The sequence below is a fragment of the Portunus trituberculatus genome, chromosome 19 (genome assembly GCF_017591435.1).
Source record: "Portunus trituberculatus isolate SZX2019 chromosome 19, ASM1759143v1, whole genome shotgun sequence".
In the NCBI taxonomy this organism is placed as follows: domain Eukaryota; kingdom Metazoa; phylum Arthropoda; class Malacostraca; order Decapoda; family Portunidae; genus Portunus; species Portunus trituberculatus.
This window is the reverse complement of record NC_059273.1, coordinates 4,191,153-4,214,671: the sequence shown is the minus strand read 5'-3', so window position 1 is coordinate 4,214,671 and position 23,519 is coordinate 4,191,153. Positions and strand designations below refer to the sequence as shown.

At 39.4% G+C, this 23,519-nt stretch overlaps 1 protein-coding gene and 2 long non-coding RNA genes across 4 annotated transcripts; 2 read left to right on the top strand and 1 right to left on the bottom strand.

The window, feature by feature from the left end:
- Positions 1–1,315: 1,315 nt before the first annotated feature.
- On the top strand, positions 1,316–4,507 carry LOC123506176. Its single transcript, XR_006675364.1, has 4 exons — positions 1,316–2,014; positions 3,380–3,477; positions 3,977–4,167; positions 4,366–4,507. It is a non-coding gene; the product is annotated as an uncharacterized LOC123506176 (long non-coding RNA).
- LOC123506173 (leucine-rich PPR motif-containing protein, mitochondrial-like) lies at positions 3,809–23,488 on the bottom strand. Of its 2 annotated transcripts, none has more exons than XM_045258090.1 (18): positions 23,245–23,488; positions 20,030–20,376; positions 19,530–19,606; positions 17,961–18,154; positions 14,347–14,590; positions 13,345–13,530; positions 12,889–13,102; positions 11,184–11,396; positions 10,623–10,744; positions 9,721–9,822; positions 9,304–9,495; positions 8,825–8,965; positions 7,551–7,746; positions 6,597–6,813; positions 5,905–6,024; positions 4,770–4,911; positions 4,377–4,536; positions 3,809–4,085 (listed from the first exon to the last, which is right to left on the bottom strand). In XM_045258090.1, exons 1-18 carry the CDS (start codon positions 23,418–23,420, stop codon positions 3,946–3,948), a joined length of 3,183 nt encoding a protein of 1,060 aa, XP_045114025.1. In that variant the 5' UTR covers positions 23,421–23,488; the 3' UTR covers positions 3,809–3,945. The 2 variants fall into 2 exon arrangements, with proteins under 2 accessions (XP_045114025.1, XP_045114024.1); XM_045258089.1 differs by having other exon boundaries at positions 20,030–20,388; positions 23,245–23,487.
- LOC123506175 lies at positions 5,969–7,969 on the top strand. The gene is made up of 2 exons (XR_006675363.1): positions 5,969–6,106; positions 6,579–7,969. It is a non-coding gene; the product is annotated as an uncharacterized LOC123506175 (long non-coding RNA).
- Positions 23,489–23,519: the final 31 nt, after the last annotated feature.

Sequence of the window (23,519 nt, the reverse complement as noted above, 5' to 3'; positions counted from 1 at the left end):
CTGTATCATGTTCTGATACATTGGCACCTTCATGGTCCCAGTTGTCGATTGCACCAGAAGTAAACTGCCCTGGATCAAAGTGGGATGGCAATCCAACACGATCTCGATTATGCTGTGCTGTGAATGATGCAAGGTCGCATTGATATCTGCGGAGTTCAGGATAGCTTATGGCAAGTCCTTCATGGTTCAAGCCAAATACATAGTCCTGGCTGGGGGGATGTCTGTGTATGTAGCGCTATCACTATTACTACAACTATAACTGTAACTGCGCTATCACTATAACTTTAACTATAACTAGTAACTGCGCTGTCACTAAAACTTTAACTATTCGGCGAACTCCGACAACAATGCGGTATGTGGTCCGTACCCGACCACTCCACACGTACATTTCTCTTGTACAGAAAATCGCCAAAAATGCATCATTTTGGTCGAGAAATCATATCAGTACCATTGAAACATGTTATAAAAGTGTCTGCTATATCTCAACATGATAAATAAAAAGGATTATTAAGCCAAACCTGAATTCCAGCATTTCGGCCAAATTAAGCCGAGGTATAATTGCATATTGAGCTCTGCAGAGAAAACGTACCAGGTGCGAAAGTTCTACCCAACCTTTTTTGAATGTCCTCATCATATGGAAGAGGAAAATGCATGGTTTAGCTGTAAAAGAGAAATGTACACAGACACCCCCCCAAAGCCAGGACTATTATGGAAATTCAGAAAAAAAAAGTGCCAATAGTGTTTGTGCAAAGTGGTTGTGCAGAAGCTCTCATTGAGTCAGTCGAACTTTGTATCCAAATAGCAGTAGGTGAGAACGTACTGTCATGTTGTGTGGAGACTTGCATTTTTTCTTATTTCAAACTTGATAAACGAACGGCTTATTGGCATGAAACTGGGATATAATATAGACATGGGCTCGTGTCTTGCTCCGAACAACCTATCGTTAGGTCGTTCAAATGTTGATGCCCCTCAACGTGCATGGGATCTGGTGGATAGCTGTTTTAGTCAAAGATGTGTACCTACATTTCAACTAAGTCGTAGATTGTTTTTTGAGGAAATGGATTAGAGATGACTTCCCGACACTAATTGTTAGAAGTAAATGGCACACCGATAAACGTAACTTGCAAAAGGGTAACATTGTTTTGATCCAAGACAAAAATATATTAATAGGAAACTGGAGGCTCGATGATCCCCATCTAGGGTTTGACGTCAAAGTTCGTAATGTATTGGTCAGATATAAAGCTATCCAGTCAGGTAAGAAATGTGTTGGTCAAAACAATATAACAATTGACAGACCAGCACAGAGAATTGTAGTCATATCCAGTTGAAGAACAATAAACAATGCGGGCCTGACAGCTGGAGAGTATTACGATTTCCGATCTCATTATTATATTATCCATGTATAATTTGTGATTATTTTTGTATTCGCGCGTGTGTGTGTGTTTGTATGATTTTTATAAGAGTTCAATGTCATTGGTAAGCAGTTGAGTGTGGGCCACGGATACCATTTGTCATTTTCAATGCGCAATTCTCTGTGCTGTGATTCCCTATCTCAATACGGACTATATTTCCTGTGTGTAATTCGTGATCATTATTATTGTATTTGCGTGTGTGTATATACATATGTCCATGATTTCTAAGCATTTAATGTCATTGGTAAGGAGTTGGGTGTGAGCCACGCAAGCCGTTTGTCATTTGTCATGCGCAATATTCTCTGGGCACCTGTTAGTTCCACGTCAGGTTCGAGCCTCGAGGCGAGCTAAGAGACAACGTGGTGAAAGGAGAGCGACCTAAGGAATGATTCTAATCGTCACAGCCTCACAGGTCCAAAGAAGAAGCAGCTTCTTTTGGAGAGAGTGACAGTGGCCACGTTACCATGGATCTTGTACTTGTCTAACGGCTCCACTGGCGACGGCGAGCCTTGGTTTCGGGGAAAGATAGCAGTACTGAGGGTGGTCAACGTCCTTGGAGGGCACGCGACCATGTTGGGTGTCCTCCCTCGTCCATATTAATTGTGAGTATTTGCGGAGGTGTATTACCTACTGCATCCCTGTTATGAGGCCTTTGTCAAGATAAGAGATATACCACATGTTAACTGAAATGCGGAAATCATTTAGTGGTGGTTGGAGTAGTCATTGATAAAGTAGTGACCCAATGACGTTGCAGTGCCAGACTCCAGTGAATAGCGACTGCTGTATACGTGCTCGTGTAGGGTACTACTACTGTAGGCGGATGCAATCCACGGTCTCCCAGTGTGTGTCCGACGTAAGGAGCCAAGGAAATAGTGGAGTTATGTATATGGATGTGGTGTGCAGTGTATGTATTTAGTTGTCACATTGTTTTTGTTGATGAATGGTGATGTGTATGAAGCATGTGGTGATAATGATTTGAATTACTGTGTAGGGTGCCAGGTGTATAGTGATTAGTATTTGAGTGTATGCAAATTGGCAGCCAGCGATTCCTTGTGCGTTGGTTGCTTGAGTGGAGGTTAGGTAGATTGCTGTGTTTGGGTTGGTTCAAGGGTTCAGATACTAGTAATTTAGGAAACTGATGTCTGTTTGGTGTTTTACATTGGTGTGATTTAAGTGGTGCCGTGAAGCATTGTTAGAAAGTTATTTGCAAGATGCTGGAGCCTGTATGTTTTGTAGGTTGAAGGAACTAAAGCTAAAACATGCAGCAGCCAGTTCATGGGTCCTACACAGCCTGCCCAACGGTCCCGGAACAGGGAGTTTCCAGTATTTTTTCACGTGTCGATGATATTCAATACTTCTTTTATTAGACAAATGTACAGACCTATGTCCTGCCATTTACAAAACCTCTACATCGTCATTTGCAATACTTATCACTTTACATGTCATGTCATATTCACTATTTATTTCTTTGGGAGTTGCCGTTTTTCTTTCATCTTGTCATACACAATATTTATGTACCGCATGTCTTGTCATGTATTGGGTTCCTTTTGTTGCATCAGCATCTCGGTGGGGTTCAGTAGGAGGACACTGGTGTTTGCCTTGGTGTTTTTCTGGCAAGTATAATGGTTAACCATTGTGTTCATTATGATGCACAAAAAAAAAAAAAAAAAAAAATTGCCAAGGACTAAGGAGTTTGTCAGTTTTTTTTTTTCTCGGCTGGCCCTCTTCCTTACGTAAAAAAAAAAAAAAAAAAAACGACTGCCCATTTTGATGTTTTCTTATTCAAATGCTGGAAATTTCTAGGATTTTCTTAATAGAAAGATTGTTACAGAAAATTGCTTTGGTTTGTCATTCTTGAAGTATTTTGCTGCAACAAATTGCTATGGTTTGCCATTTATTGAATTAATATTTATTGCATAAGTAGTCTAGATGGGATTAGATAAACTAGGGAGTAAAATTTCTTCCAGATATTCTCTTCCCAGTAACTGCCTGCCCTGCCATGGTTGGATGGTGTGGTGCTGCCGATGTTGATCTGATTTCCTTGGTAGACACTGACATCCCTCAGGTATGTTAAGCAATGTGTTAATTTTGGTTTTCTCTTGTATTAAGTACATGGTATTACTATCATGGGTGGTAGATTGCGGGGCATCGATTCAAACCCCACTAATGACATCTATCAGCTATATGGCCTTTGTTGCCTAGCAGCAGGATAAATTACTTCATTGAAGGGGGCTCCCTTGTGATGACTTAATTTGAGGATTATTTAATCTTTTTTTTTTTTTTTTTTACCAAAAATCTAGCTGTGTGCTGTATATTTTTGTAATTTTTGTATATATAAGATTTTGTAACTTCATATTAAAAGAAAGGACTAATATAGGACAAATTAAATTATGGAATACAAACTTTACTTTATTATGAATACTATATACATATTATATTCAACAATTAACCTATTATATACATTCCTGAGGCAAAGGACCACAATTATTGAGTTTTCAGAGACTGGGATATTCATATTGTTCTTCACACTGCCTCATATCTGAAATGGAATCTTTATTTTGCAGACAGCCAGAAGTGCTGCCAGGTTGGTGAGAAAGGAGGGTGTAGGGGTGAGACCTTCCTCCTGCATTGAGGTCCACAGGGATAGCCCCTTCTCGCCCTCACTCTTCACGTCTGCACCAAAGATTAGAGGCTGGAGCACTTAAGTCTGATTACTGTGATCCAAATTGCAGTACCTCTCAGAATGTTTAAAGAAGTGAGTAAATTATGGAAGTCAAAGCTATTCTCATTTCAAAAGCAAACAACATTTAATGCTTAGTAAGTTGTTCTTATTTAATCCCCAAAAGAAATTAATTAACTTAGTGTTACACTGACTAAAACTATACAAATTAATTCCTGTTTGAAAAAAATATTAATATAAGTACATGCCACTATATACAAGCTATCTATGCAGGTAAAACTTACGGTAGATATTGAGGAGGCATTCGTACATCGCCTGGCGGTCAGCATTGGGCATTCCCCGTGAGGCAGTGAGCAGGTGCAACACAGCTTCTTCATTCTCTGTCTTGACATAATACTGCAGCTGTCGAGTCAGCTGACGGTGGTCAAGAGATCTTGCTAGGTTCTGAGAAGTTAAAGATAATGTAAGTACTACTTGTGTGCCTGGTAAGCATCATGGGTAACATATACAGCTTGTACTGAAAAAAGTATTAACATTCAGGACAATGTAGAGAGAAGGGAAAGCACAAGCGGTAAGAAAAATTTAAGTTACTGAACTCTCATGACTAGCTAAAATTTTTAATAGACATCATCACAGTTACTCTGATTTTTGCATTCTTGACTAAGTTTGTGACTAACCCTGAGTACTGTCCTGGCCTCCGCTGGTTGGCCAGCCTCCAGGTAGGCAAACAGCAAGTCATGCTGAGCCAATAGCAGTCCCTTCACATCTGCAATAACCTCCATCATGTCCTGCAGCAGCTGATATGAGGCAACAGACTCACTGGTGACATAAGGCAGAGAAGAGTTAAGTTTTCTTGATAATGAAATACAGTGGGGACTCAATACTCGAACTTAATTTGTTCTAAATGGCTGTTCGAGTATTAAAATGTTTGACTATTGATACCTATAAATCAGCTAATTCGTTCCAATCTTAGCAAAACCTCAAGTTTACAAAAATTTTATTTTTTTTACATTTTTTTGTACATACCATAAGTGAAGGCTACTGATGGATTACTTAGAAGAGGAGGGGAGAAGGGTGGGGAGGAGGAGGGAGGTCACTGGAAGATGAGTCATCATCCATGAAAATGTCTTGTGTAACTTTTCTCCTAGTGTGATTCCTGTAAATCTACTAATGGAGTGCTGTGACTCACTAACACTTGCACTCTCACGAGATTCCATATTTTCATCACTACTAAGCCTCTCTGGTGTCATCTCAAGTTTCTAAATGAAAAACTACTGACAGAATGCAGAAGAATGTAGTTTATCTCAAGACTGTGGTAGGATTAATGATGCACACAACCATCCGGTATACCGGTATTACCAGTAATATGACATTATAACAGTACATTGGCAGCTGGGAGAGGGGAGATGACAGAGCTTTGTATTCGACCAAATTTAGGGCCGTTTGATTACCAAATATTTTCACCATTTTCACCACTAATAAGCCTTTGGTGTTAATGTAAGTTTATAAATGAAAAACTAGATAAAATGCAGGGAATGTTATTCTGACGACCACGGCAGTACAAGTCACAACTGGTGGAGGGGGAAGAGGGATGCCAGGGAACCTTTGTTTACAACCATTGGTGTGGACATTCGACTATTAGGTATTTTTTAGTATTAAATCAAATTTTTGTGTTCGAGTATTGAGCCTCCACTGTATATAGTCAAGTTTTCTTGAGCAAGGATTAAGGTGAAATTAATACAGGAACAAAAGCTGGATTGTAGCATGTACACAAGTAAATAGATAGAGCTAAAACAAAAAGTGTATACTGACGTCTCTTTATTTCCATGGTGATGATTGATGAGGTGAATGAGCAATTCTCGCCGCATGGGAAGACGGCTGTACTGCTGCTGCATCTTCCTGGCCGTCTCTATTGCTCCTGCCAAATCTCCCCTGTAAGGTACAAGATGAACTGACGAGAGACTGGGCTGCATTCTGAAACACTTCTGTGCCATATCTATACTACTTCCAAAAGGTGATAATTTTGTTTCATGTAAAAAATTTCTAATCTTGTTTTATAGGATTTTAAAGGATGTTGACAGTTCAACACAATTCCTACACAATCTCTCTCTCTCTCTCTCTCTCTCTCTCTCAACATGTTTATGAACCACAAGACACTCCCACAGTCACATAAAACTAATTTATTTTTACATAATGCTTACATAAGTTTCCACTTTATATGTAGTGAATTGCAAGGGAAGCTTTTAGGTTCCCTTTTCTGAGTAGTTATTTAACTCAACCTATAACTGCTTCAGGTTCAGTTTGCTCACAGATATCATGATGCAAATCTACTATATAATAGACTGGGAAAGCCACCAGATAGCAAAGGAATAATTTTGTAACTAAGACCTAGTTGCTGTAACTGTAGGTTTTCTGTGATATGGTCTACGTTTACTCTAATAAGGAAGCATAAAGCTATTTTAAGCAATAAATTTCATCCCTTTCAGGCTGGTGGGGTCACTTACCTGTTGAGTCTGCTCTTCACCAGCACACCAAGAGTCACAGTGTCAGCCTCCACCAGGCCCCCTTGCAGCAAGAGACTGAAAAGTTTGTCTGTCTCCTGTGGGTTGCTGGTGCTGGCTGATGCTAACAGCAAGTTCCTGCAATTTCTCAATATCTGTCTGGTGTTGACACTTTTCCCATCACTCTTTATGAAATACTCCAAGAGGATCTCGCTGGCCTCTGAAAATAATGCACCCTTTGATTTAAGGCATCTTTTCACACTGCTATAGAGAGTTTCCTGTGGTGAACTATAGTTGTATTTCTACTAACATGACTTTGAATGGCATGAGATGAATGAGTACACATACAAATCACATACAAAGCAATAACTAAAGCTACCATTATATGCCACTATTGCGTATACTAGGGTAAGGCCATTAGCTGGTAAATTTATCGAGGATCTCTTAAAACATTTAAAATACACACACACACAATTATTATTTATGAAATAAATAAAATAAGTGACCAGCTGCTGCTCCTGGGAGATGTGTGTGATGGAAATCATCTTTTTACATGTCTCACAAGAACAGCTGAGGTGGTGCATGTATGGAGGTCTTGCAACTGCATAGCTTTTTGTGCATGTGTAAAGGGTCATCATTAGCTTTATCAGTTGTTGGCCTTTCCCTAAGCTGATTATCAAAGATATCAGTGACAAAATCATGATAATATCATGAAGGTATCATTCCTTCAGATAACAAGTGGAAAGGAATAAATGTGTATTGGTGATATGTTAAGCTGAAGAAAAAAATTGCATCCACAAGAGGATAAAAGGAAATTTGCAATTTCTAGATGGTTCAATATTTGGATGTGGCTATAGCACAGAGATGCCTCAGAGATCATCAATTAAGGAAAAGATGTGCCAAATGGTAGCAAAAGGGTTCATTCCCATGAGAAGTCACCTGGGACCACACACTCACCTGCAGCCCTGCCACTCTGGATGAGGAGAGTACAAAGGTCCACCACCTTGTAGGAGTCCACCTTGAAGCTTGGGTATTTGGTACCAAGCAGGGAGTAGATGTCCATGGCAGCTTCAGCATTGCCATTGTTTATGTAAGCCATGAGAACACTAGACAACATGCCTGCACTCAGCTGCTGCTTGTCCTTGCAGGCACTCTAAAAGGGAAATGGTGCCAATTTAACTGCTTTAGTGTCTTATGAAATTGCTTTAGGGGTTGGACAGAGAAAATCAACCAAATGACCCCCACAGCTTGGTGCAATAAGAAATATGATAATCAATAAATTTATATTGGTAACATTATTGGTGATAACCAATGATGATAACTGGCAATATATTTATTTACTGGTAAGATGGAAAGTGATAAATTGACCAATCCAAGTCTTTATAAATCTTTATCTTTGAAAACATAAACATATTTTCATATAAACATAGAAATAAGTTTTCAAAGGAAGATTAAAAAATAAACATCTTGCACTTGGATTGATAATTTCAGTTTTTGGAATGTGAGCATATTGAAATCTTCAATTTTCAAAAATTATTTTTCATTAATATAGAGACGGTATGTTTTAGAAAAAATTTTCCAATACTTTTCTGTCTCTTCTAAAGTAGTTTTTGAAGGTTTAAAACTTCAATGTGCTCATGTTCCAAACACTTAAGTAACAACTTTTATCAATTCTTAGAATCGGAACCAAAAATATCAGTGTGCAGCTTTAATTAAGAATGCTAAGAAAATCAGGGAAACTGCAAGAAGCCATCAGACTTGCATCTGTAGTCCCCATTATCTTTTCCACATATCATCTTGACTTGACTTGTCAGGAATAGTCATAGTATTAATAGTTCAATAATATGCTGCTTATCAATGTCTTATGTTTACTATGGATTTGCTTTAGTAGATGGATAGTCAAGGGAAACTAAACTACACCTGGTGCATTGTGATGATCATGATTCACTGTTAAGATCATATACATAGCCCCGGTTAATAGTTGAGCAATGGACTATTTTCCATCACTTCATTAAGTTTTTGTTAAGTTCACAGAACCAGTACTTAGCTTTTCTAAGAACATCCATAGATTAATAAAAAAAAAAAAAAAAAGTAACGAGAGCCAGTAAATACTATTACTGCTCACTCACATCAGTTACAGTACTATGCAAGATATTTAAGATTGTTACCAGATCACAGATCAGAGCTTAATACTGAGTAAAAATCTAGCAAACACTACCTCTGCTCCTCACCCTCATGAGCTCCAGCACCCCAGCTGTGTCATTCCTGGAAGCACGGAGCAGCAGCAGGCGGCGTAAGGACCCTCGGGTGTTGAGCCCCTTAGCACGCAGCTCCTCTAGATGTCCCTCCAGCTCACTTTCCTTCATGTTGCGCTTTAAAGATGAATACAACAAATTAACTACAAAAGATGAAATATCATTAACTTGAGTCAATCCCGTAAAAGTGCAACTAGGTAAGAACAGGTATAGCTAGTTTTTTTTTTTTTTACCATGTTTAACCATTTATACCACCTTTAACCATTCTTTACAAATTTTAGCATCCACATCTCTCGGATCACTGTTCTATAATTCAAATGTTCTTCTGGACATCCCCTTTATAAGTTAGAACAATGTCTGCTCTCTTCTAGTGTGTGAATGTGTGTTGCTTTGTTTGGGCCACTCCATACATAAGTGCCAGCCTGGGAGACAGATGTAGTGGTGTGCAAACTTACTGGGTGGGGCAGGGTACTGTAGTGCTGCTGATTGAGCTGCTCTGATATGCTCTGTTGAGAGGGCTGCTCCACAGCAGGCTGCAGCACAAGGGACAGGTTATCCTTCACTTCCTTCTGCAGTGGCTGGTTCAACTGGTTCACAAGAAGATCGGCTGAATCCTCTGACACCCCAATCCCGTGTTTCTTCAACTCCTGTGGAAATGTGCATGATGCAGTGTGTGGAGTGAAATGCTACTGCTAAGGTGTACCAGAATTACTTTTGAAGAATGAATGGCAAAAGTATTAATTCAAGACTCATCAGTAACAGTACTAGATGAAGAATAAAAGCCATAATAAGCAACTGGAATAAAAATAGTGATCAAGGCATGGATTTATGGTACAAATGCATATGTGTGTGTGCATGTGTGATTTTCTAACCTGGAAGAGAGGACGGATGAGGTGAACAGCAAGCCCTGCCCTTGTGGCTGCCAAACTGAGGAGGAACTGCCCACCCCAATCATCCATGTTCTTGCTTGATGGCTGCACAATAAATCACAACCAAAGAAACATTTAAACATAACTAAATACATTACAGTCATTAAGTATAATATGTATAAATAGCAATCATATATAACATGTGACATGAATATCAAGTTTGATAGCAACTCCTCTCCATCATTAGTTTCAACGACCACAAAAAAGTAAAAAGAAAAGGTCTATGCATACCCAACTAATGACATTCTTTATGCCTCCTGCATGGACACCATTTATGCCTACCACCTGGCCAAGCCCACTCCTAAGCCAGGTGTGTTTTGTAGTAATGCACGCTATTGTAATTTACTTTTCTTAACACTCTCTCTCTCTCTCTCTCTCTCTCTCTCTCTCTCTCTCTCTCTCTCTCTCTCTCTCTCTCTCTCTCTCTCTCTCTCTCTCTCTCTCTCTCTCTCTCTCTCTCTCTCTCTCTCTCTCTCTCTCTCTCTCTCTCTCTCTCTCTCTCTCTCTCTCTCTCTCTCTCTCTCTCTCTCTCTCTCTCTCTCTCTCTCTCTCTCTCTCTCTCTCTCTCTCTCTCTCTCTCTCTCTCTCTCTCTCTCTCTCTCTCTCTCTCTCTCTCTCTCTCTCTCTCTCTCTCTCTCTCTCTCTCTCTCAACTTCTGCTCTTCAACACAACAAGCATCTGCAGCAAACTAACCTGACATCATACAGGCATCCACAGTAACACAACACCACTAACAATACTCTCTCTCTTCCTTTGGCCCCACAATACACGTAGCTGCAACAACATATCCCAGCAAAGCACAGGCATCCACAGTAACACAATGCAACACAGGCAGCCACAGTTACCTCCCGGCCGTGGTGCATGAGAAGAGCAAGGAGGGAAATGATGGACTTTGGATGGGAGTGCCACGCTGGAGCCAGGGTCCCAAGAGTGTCCCCTACACTGATTGGCACTTTGGTCTTCTGCACTGAAATGCATATTGTACACAGCTATATTAATCTTTTAATTGCTATTTGGCACACCTTTCTCCCACTACTAATCATTCTGAGATATCTTTTCTTGCTATACAGCCACTGATAAGCATTGTACTGGCCAGAAATTGAAAAATCTTTTATTTGTCATTCCCTTCTTGCAGTTGTTTATAAAGATTCCATATAGTGTTAATGCTGTGAGTAGGTGTGTATCATAGTGAAAATGTTAAAGGCCAATGCAGTCATGCAACATTTAACCCTCTACTTCTCACTTCATATCTGTTAACAGAGATAACTTTTCCATTTTTCACAATACGTACTGTAATAATTTTGATTCTTATTCAGTGAGAATAAAGAACTGACAAAAATCACTACAATTATGAAGAACAAGTTTTGGTGTTTATGTAGTATGTGTGTAGAGAAGGTATTACCCACCAAAGCTGATGGCCTGTTCCATCATGTTGTTCTTGACCAGCACAATGAGCAGTGGTGTGGCAGCAGCAGTGGCTGAGAGCCCCGTGTTCTGCAGCATCTGTAGGGTGAGGCACGGCTGGCTCAGGCTCAGGCCAGGGATGACGTGGTCACGCAGTGTCACAAGACTTGGAGTTACCGCGAGCTGAAGCATTAGCTGTACACACTCCAGCAACTCTGTAATATAGGTAACAATTCTTTCATCTTTCAGTGACTTTACCCAAAATATTAACTTTACATCTCATCATATCTGCCATAATGATCTTTAAGTAAATTAGTTTGAAAGAAATTATCTTATGACTTGTCATACATATATTAAATTTTTAATAAAATGTCACACAAGTCATTCTGTAGATATACAAGCAATGGACTTCAAAACAAACAATACATTGACATTCTAATGTTCCTTGTTCATCTCATCATAACTATCATTGTTATCTGCAACAAAAGTAGTGTTGGTACAAATGTTACATCTTCAATATACTGTTGACCCTCGCTAACTTAGACTAATAAGGGGAAAGGTTTAAAGGTTGGTCCAACAAACACGAATATGCGACGTTTACAAAATTCGCTGCCCCCAAAAAAAAAGGGGGGGAGGTAGTTCAACTCAGACTTTAGGTGAGGGCAGTGCAGAATCTATTTATTTAAATTTTGGAGGATTAAAAATTTGGGGATTACAATTGTCTCTCCAAAACCTTCAACCCTAAATTACCAAGTGGTGTAGTTTATTTGAGGATAATTAAGTATCCTTCCCACCACGAAGCCGTTTTTAAAATGTCTTGTGAAGTCAAGTCATAGCTTGACTCAAGCCCTACACAGTACATGGCCAGGCGTCAAGAGGGGAGGTGCATCATTTAGCTCTATTTTCTAATAACATCCTTACAGGCGTAAATTGACGAGAATTAAAATCAGAAACTTCAAAAAGAGAAGACAACAAGAAACAAACAAACATATCATTGCGAGACAGCTGGACCTGGACCATGAATCCTGGCCACCTCCGGTGTTCTCTCCCCATCTGAGACCCTGCCTCACTCCATGCCTCATTGCCAGGCTTCTCCACCCTTTCTCTATATCATAAGACTACTATGATCTTTTCAAACACAGTTTTTCTCACTACCTTCATCATCACATAACTCACAATAACACTACTACAAAATATTTTGGGACAGGTATAAAGCTGGACCAGATGAGTAATAACTACTTCAATGTATCATTATTTCACTTCAACACACTAATAACGACTCGGAGAGTGTACAGTTCAGTAGTAAACCAGCAAATTGCTGTGAGGCTACTAATGCCTCCTTCTTAAGCCTCACGTACGAGTGAATAATATTTTCTAGAGAGGCAGGGATTTGATGTGTTATCCTATCATGCTCCAGGAAGTCACCATGGTATGCACAGAACAACTTAAATGCTATTTTTTTGTAGGAATTATATTTTTGATAATGTGAATAGGAAATGAGATACAGAGAGAGAGAAATAAAAAGTGGGGGGGACAGTTCAACTAGGACTTAAGTCCCTGGGCCAGTCAGTCTGACTTATCATGAAATCTGAGTTATCAGGGTTTGAGTTACCGAGATTCAACGGTATTGTCATCCGTCAGTGTAGTAGATAGATACACAATGGATATAGAAATGAGCAATAGTTCAATGTCATACAAGGCACATACGGACAGGCTCCTGAGCGATGGCCTTGAGGTGGAGGAGTGGCCAGAAGTAGTGTTCCCGGAGGGGCAGGCCAGCATCCTTCATGGCCCTCAGCAGCACCCAGGCTAGCTCCTCCCACCGCTCCCTCAGGGCCTGCTCCAGGGCCACTTGCAGAGAGAACTGGTTGATGCCTTCCTCTTGCAGACGGCGACACACGTCCACCACCACACTCGGGGCCTACAGAAAAGTGTGTGGTCAAAATACTTGAAGATCTCCACTGATGAGAACTTAAGTAGCTATCAGAATTTCATGTGCATAAGAGAAGTGCCAAATGTAAACTTGATGGCTGTTTGTAGCTTGTCTTATTTTCTATGTTATCATGTTAAAAGCTTTCAATTATGAGTGCCTTACTAGGAATCAATGTCATGATGAGAGAGAGACTCGGGTACGAGAAAAATAGGTACACCTCATCAGCTCACCGTTCGTGTGTGGACAATCTCCCGCAAGTAGATGGCAGCATTGGAATAAAGGTGGTTGTTGGTGCGCAGGAAGGGGAGAGAGAGGACCAGGTGGACAGCCTCCTTCACCCGGCCACAGTGGATGAGATGGAGAGCCAACCAGGATATGTCAGCCTTCATTCCACTCTCTTCAACTAACTGCAGAACCTGAGGCAAGATAGGGGAATAAGATGCAGTTCCACAGTTGATTCCTAGGGTGTTAAGGGATGATTTCATGGCCACTTCCTATCACTGTTAAGGACTAATTTCATGTCATTTTCTATTGTTTTTAGGGGCCAAATTCAGTTGCTTCCTTTCGTTGTGATTAATGAGTGGCAAAACTTTATCAGTAACAACAGATCAGTGGATATGTTTACTGCTGCTCTGGCCCTTGCTTTGATATAATTCTTGCCAGGTTGGAGAATATTCAAAATTATGAAGATGACTGTGGTATTAGTATTGTCAACTGCCAAATTCATAAGCATTTTGGTTGGGAACATTATCAAACGACTCTGAAATAAGGATTAAGGTTAATACAGATGCACTCTCTCTGACATCAAGGTGCAAAAGGTGTAAAAAGAATCAAGCAAGAAACTGCAATAGGTGCTTGCAATAATACTTATTTTCATTCAAGAACTCTTAACAAGCCCACATTCACACATCTCTTGTACACTTCTTTCCCTAACATAAACATACATCTCGTTCACACTTCTACTCTCTTTTTCCTACCATTCACACATTTCACACTCATACACTCTTCTTTCCCTTACATTCACTGATCTTCCTCAAACTTACATCCTCCTTCACAAATTCTACACTCATACACTCTCCTTTCCCTTACATTCACCAGTCTTCCTCACACTCTTACACTCTCCTTCACAAAACCTATTCTCAATTTTCCCTCACATTCACCGATCTTCCTCACACTTTAACACTCATACACTCTCTCTCTCTCTTCTCTCACATTCACAATCTTTTCCTTACAAAGTCAATGTTCTCGTAGGAGTCCCCAGCATGGCCATTCCTGATGAGGGCAAACAGCACGGCCTCTAGCTGAGTACTGGACAGAGCCACACCTCTTTGCCATGCCTGGGTGACCACTTGCCTCACTCTCAGCACCTGTCCCTGAGCACTACATACAATGGCCAGTGCTCCAAAGGTCACCTCTGATTGGGACATCTGGACACTTCTCATGGTGTCCAGTACTCCCTCAACACTCTCCCAGTCACTGCAGGAAGAAGGAACATACATTATCATTTAGTATATCAAGTGTGTGTGTGTGTGTTTTATGTAAGAGGGAAAACTGGCCAAGAGTAACAAATAATTAAGGAAAGGCCACTTAATTGCCAGTTCCCTTACAAATCAATAGAGTTAGCCAAAAGACAAGGACAAATGTCTTAAACCTCCCTCTTAAAAGAAATCAAGTCATAAGAAGATGTGTGTGTGTGTGTGTGTGTGTGTGTGTGTGATTCACCTTGGTTGCCTGCTGGTCACCCAGCCAGTCTTCCCCATTACGGAGCAAGCTCAGAGCTCATAGACCAATCTTCGGGTAGGACTGAGACCACATAACACACTCCACACACTGGGAAAGCGAGGCCACAACCCCTCGAGTTACATCCCGTACCTATTTACTGCTAGGTGAGCAGGGCCACATATTAAGAGACTTGCCCATTTGCCTTGCTGCTTACCGGGATTTGAACCCGGCCCTCTCAATTGTGAGTTGAGCGTGCTAACCACTACACTACACAGTGTGTGTGTGTGTATTTACCTAGTTGTATTTACTTAGTTGTAGTTTTACAGGGCCTGGGCTTTATGCTCGTGTGGCCCCGTCTCCATATCTACACTTATCCAATCTTACTTTAAAAGTATGCACACTCGTTACAGACACTACTTCTTCATTTAAACTTCCACGTCTCAATACATCTTTGCGGGAAACTATATTTTTTAACATCTCTCAGACATCTTCCTCTTCTCAGTTTTTTACTATGCGATCTTGTGCTTTGAATGTCATATTCTTCTCTCAGGATCAGTTTCTCATTATCCACTTGGTCCATTCTGTTGATCAATTTTTAAACTTGTATCAGATCTCCTCTCTCCTTCTTTGTTCCAGGGTTGGTAGATCCATAGCCTTTAGTCTCTCCTCATATGTCATCCCTTCAAATTCTGGAACCATTCTTGTAGCCATTTTTTGTAGTCTCTCCAATTTCCTTATGTGTTTCTTTTTATGAGGGGTCCACACTACTCCTGCATATTCCAATCTGGGTCTTATTATAGTACTTATCAATTTCTTCATCATTTCTTTGTCCATGTAGTGAAATGCTACTCCAATATTCCTTAGCAAATTATATGTTTCTCTAAAAATTCTATCAATATGGCTTACTGGTTGATTGTTTTCTTCCATCGTCACTCCTAAGTCCTTTTCCTTTTTTTACTTTCTCCAGTTCTACTCCATCTCCCATCTTATAGATTCCCACAGGTCGTCTTTCACTCTTTCCCATTTCCATGACATGGCTTTTGTTCACATTGAATTCCATTTCCCACTTTTACTCCATTCCCAGATCTTATTTAGGTCTTCTTGCAGTATTTCACAATCCTCCTTTTGCTTTATAACTCTGCACAGTTTCGTATCATCTGCAAACAGATTTATGTAGCTGTTCACTCCTTCTGGCATGTCGTTAATATAAATGAGGAAAAGTATTGGTGCCAATACTGACCCCTGTGGCACTCCGCTTTCTACTGCTCTCCACTTGGACTTCATATCTTTAACTACCGTCCTTATTTCTCTCCCCCTCAAATAATTTTCTATCCATCTCAATGTGCTTCCTTTTAAGCCACCCTTCTCCTCTAACTTCCATAGTAATCTTGCATGTGGCACTTTGTCAAACGCCTTTTTTAAATCCAAATAAATACAGTCAACCCATCCTCTCTCTCTTGTACTCTATCAACTATTCTAGAATAGAAACTCAATAAATTAGTTACACGACCGTCTTTTCTAAAACCAAATTGGCTATTTGATATTAATTTGTTGTCTTCAAGGAACTCGATCCATTGTTTCTTTATTATTCTTTCACACATCTTGCATATTACACTAGTTAGTGATACCGGTCTGTAATTTAAAGGTTCTTCCTTCCTTCCGCTCTTATATATGGGAACCACCTCAGCTCTTTTCCATTCTACTGGTACTGTTCCATTTTCTATTGAGCATTTTATGATGTTGTATATAGGACTTGCTAGTTCTTCCCTACATTCTTTCAGTATTCTGCCTGAGACTTCATCTGGTCCCATTGCCTTCTCTTCATCCAGTTCCTTCATTAACTCTTTTATTTCAAGCTTGGTTACTTTAATCTCTTTCATATAGATTGTCTCTCTATTACCCTGTGGCCTTTCAAATTTGGATTCCTTAGTAAAGACCTCCTGGAATTTATTATTTAATAGTTCTGCCATACTTTTTGGGTCTTCCACCATCCCATTCTCTCCTTTTAACCTTTCTATTGTTTCTTTTTGCCTAATTTTTCCATTTATGAATCTATAGAACAATTTTGGTTGCTCCTTACATTTTTCGACAATGTCCTTTTCAAAGTTCTTTTCCTCTTCCTTCCTCACCTTAACATATTCATTTCTCGCTGCCTTGAAGTTTTCCTTATTTACTGGATTTCTATTTCTCCTCCACCTTTTCCATGCTCCATCTCTTTTCTCCTTTGCCCTAGCACACCTTGCATTAAACCAATCTTTCTTTCCTTCTTCTTTAGGTCTATATTTTGGGACATATTCCTGACTCCTGTTTTGTATATTTCCAAAAATAAGTTATATTCTCTTGCATCGTCTCTGAGTTTTCCATCTCCTCCCAGTTTACGTTTTAAAATAGTTCTTGAGATTCTCAATATCAGCCTTTCTGTAATTTAATCGGTCTCCTTTGTATGAATCGTCTCTATCTTCCTTTCCTCTTCTATATCCATTTCTAATATTACATGGTCACTCTTTCCCAATGGGCACTTATATCTTATATCATCATTCATTTGTATACCCTTGTAAAAACTAGGTCCAATCTTGCCGGCTCATCGTTTCCTCTGAATCATGTGCATTCCTTTACTCTCTGGTCCATCATATTGTTTATCATTAGGTTCAGAATCTTTCTCCCAGGCTTCTTCCCCATACCACTTTCATAATTTTCCCAGTCCACTTCTTTACAGTTGAAATCTCTTACTAATATCACTTTTCTCCTTTCTTTAACGATTCTCGTTAGACTCCTTATTGTGTCATCTATCATGTCTTTATATTCTTGATTGGTCCATGAATTTGTTTTTGGTGGCACATATGTTACAATGATTGTTAACTCTTTTTTATTAATATGCATCTTAACATACAATACTTCTGCTTTTCCTTCCCCACATTCCACTTGGTTTATCACTATCTCCTTCCTTAACATTATCATGACTCCTCCTCCTCCTTTACCCCCTCTGTCTCTTCTCCATACATTATACCTATTATCCAAGTTTATTTTGATTGCCTCATTTAGTTTTGTTTCAGCCAGGCATACAATATCCGGATTTTCTTTCTTTATGTAATCTCTGTGTGTGTGTGTCTGTGTGTAGCCTTACTTCTCAGCTCCATATGCCAGGATGAGGGCAGCAAAGGTGGCTTCTCTTACAGCAACACCACGATCCTTCATCCTGGTCAGCACCCGCAAGGCTCCATCCAAGTGGCCACGCTGCCCCAGAGCCATCATCAGCACCTCGAACACTTTGGCACTCGGCTCTATGCTATGCTTCTCTAGCTGTTCAAAGATGTCCCTCTGAAAAATAATAAAATATATACATAAGAGCATAAGAAAATGAAGAAGCCTGCAAGAAGTCATCCTACCTACAAGTTGGAGTTCTTATTACTAAGTTACTGTAGTAGGTGTGTGTTTGTCCTTGTGCTTCTACTGGGTCGTGATACACTGAGTGCCATACCATCAATCCCACATTCATGTTCCACAGTGTGTATATAGAGACTGCCACACAATCAATGACCACATTAGAATGTCATTCACTTGTTTTCATGTGTCTGGGCATAGTCTGGCGATTGAGAGTGGGAGATAGAACAGGCAAGGATGAGGTCGTTTTCCCATAGAGGAGTGGCTCTACGTTTGTGGAACTGTACAGACTGAACAGCATGTGGTAGAGGATTGTCCCATTTCTATTGATATTGGATACCACTATAATCAAGATTGTATGGAGGATCTTTTTAATGGTAACAATAAAATTTTGACACAGATTGAGCACTGAAGTTATTTTCATGTTTTTAGTTAACTTTTTGCAATTTTGTTTGTATTACTCATTGGTGAAAGTGGCTTTTGTATCTAGGTAATGGCCCAGTGTCTGGTTTATGTATTTTAAGGTTACTATTTCCTGTTTTTATATCATTGTGTTTATGTTATTTCAAATCTTAATTAATGGACCATGGTTTGTTTTATTTTTTCTTTAAGTCCAGTTTGAGTTTTACCTTTAGATCTTGTTTTATGATTTTAAGTAAATCTGAAAACTGTGATCAATAAATTGTCTATCTATTTGTGTTAGCTTTTTCTATATAGCTGAATATCTTGAGTTTTAAATCATAACAGAACCAGTCAAATCTGATAGAGAACATAAAAATCTTACGACATTGATAATTAAAACTACAGCCACACCCCTAAAACAAATTGTCAAAACCTTATTCATGGTAATCACTTATAGCTGAAATACATCACAAATAATATTAACTATTTGTACAGCCAAAAAAATAATGGTGTTTTATTGTAAGAGATTAAATTATGGGCACATGTTACAACTATGTATGGTCGTCTCTGTTCCTTGAGGCTGTGGTGAGAGGCATCCCTTACCATGGGCTACAGACCTATCTTGACATTCAGGTTTCCACAGTTTGTGTTACCCAGGTACCCATTTGTCAACCAACCCAAAGGAAGAAAGGAACAGCAGGGTGACATGTGGATTGACTGCCAGAGCTCAAATTTTAACCATGCCCTATGATTCACAGCCAAGCACACTAGCCATTGCATTCTGAAGACATTCTATTGTACCAATGTTAATATTCTAGTAATTGTAATCAAAATATAAAGAAGCTTTATATGTTTACTGTGAACAACAATGGAAGTGACTTTAGATAACCTGGTAAAAAGTTTATCTCACTTCTGAGATGCTTGTTGACTCCACTGAAAGGCACAAACGAAGGTATAACTCCAGATGCTCTTCATTTACATTCCCATCTGAAAACAAGAGCATCATCATATCACCAACTCTATTGAAGTGTTATGCTTAATAAGTACACTGAAATGTTGACTGTTCTCTTCTTTTAATATATATTATAATAATTTTGTTATTCTCCTTTCTATCACTGCTTTCTTTTCCTTCACATCTCCATTCTACACGTTGCAACCATCATGCAAATTTATTCAACTTGATTCATTGATGTGATTATATTTTCCAACAGAATTTACAGTTTACACATCTACACTATATATGTACTGACATTTTTTCTTTTTTTAAACAACTACTGATTGGAGTACATATCACGTTTTAAAAAAACTATCGTCAAAAGGGAATATTATACAAGCACCCGTAATACCATGAGGCAACACCTGTTTAAAAAGTCCCTACATACTCTAAAGCTCACTAAATAATCAGCTAACTTGGTCTGTCAGTGGTGAGGCGCCACACCCGGTGGATAAGGGAGCCACATGGCCGGTACTCTTCCTCAGTCATCTTGCTGCAAAACTGGAGGAGCTGGAGACAGTCAGCATCAGAGAGCTCCTCCAAGCACTGCTCCAAGGCCTTCACTGCCTGGTTGATGTCATTCAGCTTCAGACTCCCTAACCTCTCCAGCTTCATTCTCAACTCCTCCAGGCTTATCTCCACTTGTGACATTTTAGTTGAGGTACCATTCAAGTCTGAGAAGGTTCTCATGTTTCCACTCAAGTCAGTGTGATAAGGGGCAAGCATTCTGCCCTGCTGGGTCAGTGCTGCACATAGTGCCACTCTGGTTAGAGATCTGAAAGGGAAGACAATGTTATTACAATAAAACTCCATAAAACTGTTCATCATGAATATAAATCAATGACTTTGATTGACAAACTCGAGAATGATTTCCCAAACATGCCACACTTCAAAATTTTTTACAATTATACCATAATTTCCATATTATTTCAACAAGCTTTGGGACGTGGAAATGTGGGGTTTTCGGGTGAGGCGAACTGGTGAAATCTTGGTGATAAGTATAGGCTAAATATCATAAACACAGCTAGGGAATTTTCCCTAGATATACTATAAGGAAACATCATAGATATTTATACCATTTATAAGCAAAATGTCATTAAATTTTGTCTCCAATATCCTGATATCCTAGCCACTGGGCTGCAGCCTCAACAACACCCCCCAGGGATACGTATCCAATCTAACCTAGCTTAACAGGGGAGGCAGCATACCTGCAGACACCTCTGACCCTAAAGGATATTGACCTAACCTGTTATCCCCTCAGGGACACCAACCTAATCTAATCTAACTTAACCCTAAAACTGGCTTAGGTTATTACCACCGATTCTTGTGTTCAACTTGGAAAGTTCCCATGCAATGGCAAACAGTCAGCCTTCACTTACCAATAGAAAGCCATTTGATTGGCTGATACCTGATATTTTCTCAAATTTTTCATATTTTGTGAAGAACTTAGCATGCACGTGCACTTCCAGTCAAAGGTTTAGAATCGTGCTCAAACAAAAACTTTCTCAAACACCTCACTCAAAACAATGTAGAATAATAATGGCATCCAGGGATTTTAGTAACTATTCTTATGTGACAAAGATCTCCAAATACATTAATCTATGACAGAAACTAAGAGAGAAAGAATACATTAAGATAATCAAATAAATTCTGGGCATTTAAGAGGCAACTAGTTTATGTTATTACCCTAGGATTGAGTCATCTAGGGATACGTACTTTCTTTTTTATGTAAGAGAGAAAAGCTGGACCATCACGGAGGAATGTCGACTAAGCCATATGCAATCCCTCCAGGCTGCAATCTTATGAGACTTAATAGTATGAGAAATATTACTAGCCTATGGGGGATCGAGATGAACTTCAACATTTAATAATTTGCTTAAACAAATTAGCCAAAACATGGACAAATTTCTTAACATAACATAACATAACATAAATAATAGGATAACAAAGGGCCACCAGGGCCCATCTAGGTTATCCTGTATCAGTCGCACAGTATCATTACTTAAAGATACACTTACAAGTACACAATACATTATATACTAATTCTAAATATTTGGCCCATTAACAGGGCTAAGTCCTGCAGCGCTATACATAATTATAAATACATTACTCTACAATCTGTGATCCCCATACATGAGGATCATGTCTTGTTTAACTATAGTAAATTTCTTATAAAAACTATCATGCAGCGCTATACATAATTATAAATCTAATAAATTTAAGTGCTTATCTAATCTGTTTTTAAACATTGTCAAACTAGTGCTATTTACAACCTTCTCTGGCAATGCATTCCAGAAGTCTACCACCCTATGACTAAAGAAATATTTTCTTATATCTAACCTGCAGCCTTGCTTTCTAATCTTCCTGCCATGATTTCTAGTCCTATTTCCCTCCTTTAAGGTAAAGAAAGATCTCACATCTATGTAGTTTGTATCTGAGAACATTTTAAATAACTCTATCATATCCCCTCTTATACATCTCCTCTCAAATGAAAACATGTTTAATTCCTTTAATCTATCTCTATACTCCAGGCGCTTTAATGCTGGTATCATCCTAATTGCTCTTCTCTGAACTGCTTCTAACATGTTGATATCCTGCCTATAATGGGGTGACCAGGCCTGTATAACATACTTGTATATTATATACACCCTTGAAATTCAAGATCCCAATCAATTAAAGAAAAATAATCACACAAAGAATTAAAATTCCCGTGAAACCAATCAAAACTAAAATCACCACTCAGCAATGGAAGTGATGTAGAGAAAACAGAACTAAACAAAATGCCAACATGGCCACAGCCAGGAAGGGAAGCAGAACTAACTATCACTGAAATGCAACTGTGATTGGATGTAAAAACCAAATCTGAAATATTAACCTGAACCAAGAAAAGATGGAAAAATTATCCACTGTACATAAAGATAAGACATAAGGATTGGAATAAATACAAAAAGGAACAACAGAGGAGAATATGGAACAGGGAGAAGTGAACAGTGCCAAGAAAAAAATCTCACTGTGGGATATTAAACAACAGCAATATTTAAGATGTAATATAGATACATACAGAAGTAGTTCCACAAGTTTATTAATGAAGCCACAAAGCATCTCCTTAGCCATAAGAATTGCTTCTCACTAGTATGGCATTACAGTACATTTTAGAGGTGCTTTGTTAGGTTAAGTAAGTTCATGCTTGGTTTATGTCCTAGTGGGATAGGTCCCAGGGGGGTGCGGGCAGCAACCCTCTCGGTAAGGAAAGGTTAGGTTAGAAATATTAGAAATATGTGTGAAACACCCGTAGATTTTTCCAACATCCATATTTCGCCAAATACTTGCCCCCATACCAAAATCCCCAATTCTCCATAGGTACCCAAGCTTGTTTGCGGGGATGGGAAGGCTGAGAATTGTTGTGGTTTGTGAACGCAGTCTTCTTATAAATAATTACCAAGTAGGCAAGACATTCCCAATTTTGTTGAGTATGACGGTGTAATTCTAAAAAATACCAACTTTTAGCGGCAACCCTTCAACTATGGTTTACATCCATAATTCATAAAAACGTTACTACTACTTCAGTATCAAATAAATTTGGTCAAGCGAATGATTTACAAAACATGCAATACTTCAACACTGCCCTAACCTGTGTAAAATCTTGCCGTTCTGTCCCACAGCGGCGCCCCTGCATGCTGGGTGATGTGAGGGCACACCGGGGCACAGGCGGGGAAGCGTGGCGAGCCTGACATGTCCCTGGCCCTGCAGGAACATTGCCAGCCTCGCCAAGCCAGCCACTCCACCCGCACCGGCCAGCATCACCATGGCTTGTCTAGTGTTTACTGTCTGGCACTGGCAGTGTCTGCGTCAGGGTTACAGGGTACCGCATCTGGCAAGTTACGGTAGCTTGAGAAAAGAAATTTT

Bases quoted from the DNA above. Each gene is read 5' to 3' on its own strand.
- LOC123506173 (XM_045258089.1), bottom strand. From the start codon at position 23,420: ATGGTGATGCTGGCCGGTGCGGGTGGAGTGGCTGGCTTGGCGAGGCTG. The intron at 10,745-11,183 runs GTGGGTAATACC...TATGCATTTCAG, and splicing joins GGAACAGGCCATCAGCTTTG to TGCAGAAGACCAAAGTGCCA. The intron at 9,823-10,622 runs GTAACTGTGGCT...TTTATTGTGCAG, and splicing joins TCATGCACCACGGCCGGGAG to CCATCAAGCAAGAACATGGA.